Genomic DNA, 7,391 nt, shown 5'->3' on the forward strand with positions numbered 1-7,391 from the left:
AGCCCTGACTGTAGGGTAGCGGGCAGCGGTTCCAGGATTTTGTACCTTAGGCAGTGCAGGCAAGCTCTGCTGTGACGTCAGATAAGGAACTTCGTCTCCCGGGCCTCGGGTTCCTCGTCTGTGAAGGCGAGCTGAGCCGTGGCTGAGGCCATCTCCAGGATCCTTCCCGGTACTCGCGGTCCCTGCTGTCTTCTGTGACAGCCCCCCAGCCAGAAGGTACCCAGTTGAGCTAAAGCGTCCACTGTGGCTCGTGGTCTGGCTCTGCCCCCTCTCTCCTCCCAGGCCCTCTCATGTGCATCTCTGGGCTCAGCAATGAAGTGCAAGGCCACGTGGGACACGGGTGCAGCTGTCCTCACACCGAGGGGACACTTCACCGGCTCAGCCTCCTACCTGGACCCTGCGACAGGGCCAGGCACTGCGTGTGCGCCGTGGGAGCGGGTGAGCCACGTCTTCTGGGGTGGGCATCTTCAGCTCTCTTTTTATTATTGAAAAGTATGAAGGAAAAGACCCCAGAATCACCCTCCCATGTGACGCGTCTCCTCTGGCAGGCAACCTTCTGCCTGGCCCGCCCCACTCTTCCTCGACTCAGCTGTGTTCACAGGGGTTCTCGAGAGACAGATACACACACGGAGACATGCAGGAGGAGACGGATTATAGGAGTGGGCTCGCATGATTCCGGGGGCTGAGAACTCGCAGGACCTGCTGTCTGCAGCCCGGAGAACCAGGAAGGTTCAGCCCAGGTCCAAAGGCCCAATGCCAGGAGCTCCGATGGCCCAGCTCAAGCAGAGAAAACAAATTCGCCCTTCCCTTGCCTTTTTGTTCTATTTAGACCCTTAAAGGCTTGGAAGTTTCAGAGACATCCTCACATACACACCCAGAAATCATGTATCACCAGCCCTCTGGGCATCCCTGAGCCCCCGCCCCCAACCTGACACATTAACCATCACATCAGTCACGCAGTTTCTCTCCCTCGAAACCTCCGCAGCCACAGCAGCTACAAATGCCCTATCGACTGTCGTCACTGCGAGCCTGGCCTCTCTGCACCACTGGATTATGGCCACTGGGACGTGCTGAGTTCCAGTTCAGTGGACCAGTCTGCGCTGGATAGGATTTTAGAGCAGTGCCCTTCAGAAAAGGCTCCACAGACGAAGCACTTAAATTGTCCTTGAAAGAAAAATGGGATGTAGACAAACATAATGCTAAAAAAGTATACTTTTTAACTGTTACTCTGTCTTTTAAGTTAACCGTAGAAATTGAGGCTTTTTGGTATACAGATAAGTTTTAACATACATAGATTTGTATAACCACCCTAACTAAGCACAGGGAATTGAAAAACACCAAGGCACAAATTAGAGAGTTCTGTGGTATATTTGGCCAATCGGAACCACACCCCATGGTGCGGTGTCAGCCCCATCTTTAAGGTTATGGTTGCTAAAATGTGGGAGAGTGCGTCTTAGCTCTGAAGAGGTGTGGCATCGTTTCACAGATGGGTATTCCTGTCCCTCTGTTGCCACAAGGAGCAGAGATCATGTGAAGTTCTGGGAAGGGCCAGGGCTTTGGGGCCTGAGCCCTCAATTCTGTGGTGTGTGATCTCAGGCAAAACAGAAGCAGCCAACCTCCCTGAGCTGCGGGTCCCAAACACGGGAAATAGTTTGCCATGAGAATTCCACGTGAAGGATGTGTACCTCCTTTTCCCCATATGGCTCAAAACTACCTGCGGAAACTAACACTCAAGGTGCACTCTACCCACAGGGAAAAGCAGAATCGCTAGTGAACTCTAACACCCACGTCCGGAGTAAATGAACCGTCAACACCCTCCCCTGTCTGGGGTTCAGGGTGGGGATACGTCTGGGTCGGGGATGAATACCCGGGGGTCACTGAAGCTAGAAGCACAGGGTTGGCAGGGGGCGGTTCCCCTCAGCTTTGCTCTGTAAACAGTGTGGTCCCCCTTGACTGACTTCTACGTGAAGAGGCTGGAAGGTTCTGAGCTAACCTATTAAGTCAGTATAGCTTTTTTAATGAAGGCACAAATGCAAAGGCCACATTTTATAAAGCAGAGCCAGTGGCTCTTTGGCCTTAACTGAGACCCTTCAGTAGTACTGATCCGCTACAACCAAGGGTTCAAACGAAGATCTCATGACAGAGAGAGATTTCTGCCTCCTTGTCATGTATGTACACATGCGTCCACACACACATCTGCGTACCGATCATCTTATGCTACCATTCACAGAGAAAAGGGGGGGGCTCCACCCAGATTCGCCCAGACTACTGGCCTGGCCTGTTATTTTGGAGGCTCCTTTAGTCCAGAGCTGTCAGTAAATGCCACTTAATCCTCTTTCCTTCCATGACCTCCTTTGGTAAACAAGCATCCTGGGCTCTGTGGGGAAAAAGTTGCACTTCACTGGAAAACTCTACGTCTCAGCCCGTGCACCCCACCCCATCCCCAGGTTATCTGATTCCAGCTTTCATTGCCTTTGAGCTGTTTCACAAGCCTAGGCCGTAAAGACCTACTGTCAGTGCTCACGCTTCTTGTCTGTGGGCTAGAAGTGATATGTCTGGCGAAGGGACTATCCCCTTACCCCAAGGAAAAGCCAATATCTTGGTCCATTTGCAACTTCATTTCAGTATTCCTAATCTATAAATGTGTTACCTGTTTCTCCTTTGAACCAGTATAGCGTCTGTCAGAGTTAAATAAAATGAACACATCTTAAATGTTCATTTTACAGTGATATGAGTTATGATTTTTTTAACTTGTCTTTTAATCATTTTTAGCCAGAACCTTCTAAGTCCACATGGATAAACCTGGTTATCTCTGAGGTCACCTTAGAGGGAAACAATAACACACCACCCTCCACCACCCTGTAATAATGCCCACATGCCCCGCCCAGACTCCTTTTCCTGGCCGTTGGTGGCAGGTGTATGTGTGTTGAAAAGTTTGAAATGAAATTAGGATTTAGAGCAAATGGCCATGAATTGTTGTACCAAAAGGCTTGCAGTGAAAGCAGGCCTGTCGGGGGAAACTGGATGGAGGCACGTGTCAGAGGGCATGTAGAGCTCTCTCGGCCACTCTGTTAACCTGGGCTGCTTGCAGCCTCTCAATTCTCATTGTTTACAACGTACCCGTGGGGACAGAATGATGCTTTGCTAGACAGGAAAGTTGACTGCCGCAGTCAGAACCCTTAAGGCAATGTCAAGGGCAGTAGCAAAGCAATTTTATGATCTGTGCCTTCAGAGCAGAGCCTGGGCTCCAGGGTAAGGCTGCACTGGTACATCTGAGGCCCACCAATCACGAGGACCCAGGAAGCAAAAGCACGGGGACTGAGGCTAGTAAAGGAAGTATTGGGGGAGTATCGCATACTTAAACTCATTTCAGTAAGCGGAAGGTTTTAACTAAAACTCAGCAGTAAGAAGAATCAGGTGTCCTATTATATTTATAAAAAACCTGCCAATCATCGCTGTTTCTATGGCAATGAACTCCTCTACACACATGTCCTTATATACATCGGGGAGTGTATTTGGAGGATAAATTCCTAAATTTAATTTTAAGTAAACTAAATCTTGGTTAAACTTCCCCAGAAATTATTTTACTTAGGATCGGAAAGTCAGCATGCACCGAGTCTCAATTATTTTGAGTGAAGAATCAGATCCTTGTAATTCTTTACTTCCCCTGATTGCAAGCTGAATAAATAAATAAAGGGAAGCATTTTCATTTATTGACTTTTGCAGTACGTGCTTTAAACTGAGGTCAGGAACTGCATCTCAATCAGCTTTGCTTCCTGGCACTTTGCACGTGCCTGGTAGAGAGTAAGTGTTCAATAAATGTGGGCGGGAGAAGAAGGAAGCATCAAATTAGCTTCTGAAGTCTCATTCTAAACATGAGAAAGGCTCACTTACGTCCTTTCTGCTGGATTCAAAACAGGTTTGAGTTACTGCTCCTCTGTGTACCAAGATACATCCTTGATCAAGAAAAACTGTATCCCAAGTATATGTGTGTTGTACAGAATTTAGAAAAATATACAGCAAACTCTCACCTCTGGTAAGGGGCAGGGTCATGAGAACTGCGGCATTCGGTTGCTTGGGCTTCTGCAAACAAAAACCTCGACAAAGAGTAGCTTAAAAATGAAGTTTTTTTTTTTTCCTGACATTAAAAGGACAAGAGGAGGACAATTCCCAGTTTGGTCAGGCCAGTGGCTTAGAAGCATTTGTTACCTAGGATCCAGGCCTATCCCCTCTTCCCACTTGGTTGTTCTCAGGGTGTCCGGGGTCCTCAGGTGGCTTCAGGAATTCTGGGTGTCCTTTGTCAACAGGACAAAGTTGCTTATGTTAGTAGGTGAGGAAAAACTGCCCCCAGCAGGCTCTCTCTCAGGTCCCACTGGCCGGGATCGGGTCCAGCCCACGCTTGACCCTGTCCTTCGAAAGGGAAAGGGGATCCCTGTGGTTGGTCTGGACCCAGCCTGAGTCTTCCCCTCGGGCTGGGAAGGGACCCCTGTCTTGAACACATGGCCCTGCAGAGGTCAGCACCCAAAAAACCACCATGCCTTGCCGTTAAGGAGGAAAAGACAGGAGTGGATTTGAGTAAGAGAAAGCCCAGGGACACTCAGCTTACCGTATCCTTTCGGTATTGTTTCAGTCATCAGCCTCTGCAACTACTTTTTAGGACGTGTGACTACATCCAACTTTAGTAAGATTCTTGATCCCCAGCTTCAGGGCAGGGTTGGCCCAGTGATTCACTGTGTTTATGGATGGTGGGGTTTTCCTTGCAGCTCGAGTCACGTTGAACCAAAGCAAATCTCTTCTGCCTCAGTGTCTTCATCTGCAAAAGTGAAAGGAATGACCCTTTCCACTCCCTGCATCTCAGGGATGTTGGGAGTAGCTGACAGCGTGAACGAAGGCACCCCACGGGGAGAATGGTCATTTGTCCTGTTAGGTACCCAAGTCGAAGGGAAGCTGTGAAATGCATCAAAGCTTATGGCAAAATTCAAGGCTGGGGTGAGAAAAGAGAATGAATCCACGGCCTTGTTTATCACATTAGTTCCACTGATGTTGCCGTGGGGTCTTGGGGGGTTTTTTGTTGTTGCTGATGTCGCTGTTACAGTAGGATCGTCTTCTTCAAAAGGAAAGGAGCATGAAAACCTAGTAGGGGGACAACTACTTCTTTCTCAGACTTTGTCGGAGTGGAGGACTGAGGAACACCTTCTTCGCTGCCTGCTCACCCCGGGGTCAGCCCCTCTCCCGTACTAGCCACCCACTGTCCTCTGGGTAATGGGCGCTCCCTCACCCGCCCACCCGGGCCCCTCCTCTGAGAGGCACCCCTTCATCCCTTTTCCCACAGACCTCCTGTCAATCCATCTCCCCTGGATCCTTAATTTCTCTGAGCTGCCGATCTCAGATGTTCAGTTCTGTCCTCAGGGAAACATGCGGGTTAAAGCACTCAGATGTGGATGGCAGATAACCGTCAACACGTCCCAGAGGGCATTTGCACATAGAGAAGTCTTTATGAACCTGGAGTTAGTGACATGAGCGTGTAGCACAGCGGGGCCTCCCCACTGTGCCTCTGGCCAGCCGGCCGATGTGACTTTATCAGCACAGAAGGGCGGGCAGTTCAAGGCCCCCGTCTCGGAACCCCGTCCATCATCTCCCCCCTCTATCAGGATGCACCCCTCCCCGACCTGGCCTAGCAGGGCACAGCTAGGACTTCTGCTCTGTGCTTTGCCATTTACACCCTTGACCCCGTGAGGCTGGATTTACAGCCATTCGGGGCTGTGGTGTCACTTGCTCCGGGAACCCTGAGCCCGGGACGAAGGATGCTGTCCCGGTGCCGAGGGCACTTGTGTCCCACAAGGCTCCTGCCTCCACCGTCCTCTGGGTTACTCAGAATGCAGGGGCCGTTCTCCTCCCTCAGTTGAACAGTTGATTACTTTTCAATAATTTGGTTTAGAATTTGTAGTAATTCAAAGGCCTAAACATTTTTTTCTTTTTTGCCTATAAATTTGTTTGCTTGGAGTTTTGACCGTAGGCTGCTCCAGGAAACGTCACTGCTTGTTATCCGTCGTTATCATTAAATGGCATCATCTCCCCTGGATCCTCAGAATTCACTGAGTGTGTGCGACCTCACCTTCAGTTTGTTCTTTTTCTGAAAAAGGACGTGAGCCTTGCAGTCGGCCTGTTGTGAACAATGAATTGGTTTGGAGTAACCCTCCCCCCGCCTTTGCCCACAGTTCTGCTGCCAGGAGCGCCTCTCGTCTGCCGGGCGGTACCGGGGAGCCCTGTTTGCCGACCAGCCGACCATGTTCATTACCCCGGCCAGCGGCCCGCTCAGAGCCAAGCTGGGGGAGCTGGTCGTGCTGTGTGGGGTCTGGGTCACGCACATCCCTCGCCAGGCCAGCATCTTCATCGGCCCCGTCCCAAGAAAGAAGGCGGCGACAGTCACGTACCTGTCGGAAAGGTGGACCTTAGGTAGGAACCCATGCACAAGACGACGCTGTGTCCTGGGGGGCTCGGGGGTGACAGGGAGGTGCCTTGTGATTGCAGTAGCCATTGCGGGTCCCCTTCAGAGCCTCTGTTGTGTGTTCCTGGCCACTGGACCAGGTTTCAGAGGGGAGCCTCAGGCCCGTGCCCCCTTACACGCAGCCTGGGGGCCTCTGCCGGATATCTCAGTGTCCACGTTTCTGCCTTAACAGAGTCCTGTAAAAAGAGAAAAGCACTCCTATGACTTTCATCTGTTACAAGCCCACCTAGGCGTTCCTGCTTTCTACGGCCAACCCGGGTGCAGTTTGCGGGGACAGAGGAAATCCTATTAGAATTGTGCCACTTGATCTCCCGGCTCGTGTGAAAGACCCAGTAGACCCCGAGCTGCCCCAGCCGCGAGGCCACGGCACCGGCCTGGCCGCCCCCAGCTCCTGGGCCCTCCCACTGCGTGGCTGCCTCGCTCTGCGTCTGGGGTCTCGGCCAGCGCCAGCTGCCAGGACCCGCCACTGTCCCTCCCTTTCAGGCACTTGTCCTGATACTCGTTTGTCCGTATGCTCCAAGTGGTACGTTTTAGCACAAAAGGACTGGGGCTCTTATTTCTAAAAGCAAGTGTCGTGTGAATGTGATGTATGTGTCTGGCGTCGATTCTGCTACGTTGGGCAAAACACCCCCCTCGAGCCTGCAGGGGAGGCGGTAGTGCCAGACGAGCCCCGATTCCTGGGAGGCTGGAGGCTGACACCAGCAACAAGGGGCTTCGTCTGTTACCCCAGCTCTAGGGGCTGCAGGGGCACAGGGGAGGCGGACTCGGGCAGTGTATGTGATGTAGTCGAGCATGGTGGGGTGAACTTGGGGCTCCACTGGGTTTGGATGAATGTACTAGTCGGCCTGGCTGCGGTACGGTACCACAGACCACGGGGCTGAGA

The 7,391-nt window shown here is 51.5% G+C and overlaps 1 protein-coding gene across 1 annotated transcript in view; it reads left to right on the plus strand.

The window, feature by feature from the left end:
- Nucleotides 1-7,004, plus strand: part of MCPH1 (microcephalin 1) — a 221,921-nt gene extending 214,917 nt beyond the window's left edge. The window contains exons 13-14 of the mRNA XM_065899863.1: nucleotides 6,219-6,445; nucleotides 6,992-7,004. Of these exons, the coding sequence (XP_065755935.1) occupies nucleotides 6,219-6,445; nucleotides 6,992-7,004 (240 nt within the window). The remainder of the gene's footprint in view (nucleotides 1-6,218; nucleotides 6,446-6,991) is intronic.
- Nucleotides 7,005-7,391: the final 387 nt, after the last annotated feature.

The sequence above is a fragment of the Phocoena phocoena genome, chromosome 21, assembly GCF_963924675.1.
Source record: "Phocoena phocoena chromosome 21, mPhoPho1.1, whole genome shotgun sequence".
Taxonomy (NCBI): domain Eukaryota; kingdom Metazoa; phylum Chordata; class Mammalia; order Artiodactyla; family Phocoenidae; genus Phocoena; species Phocoena phocoena.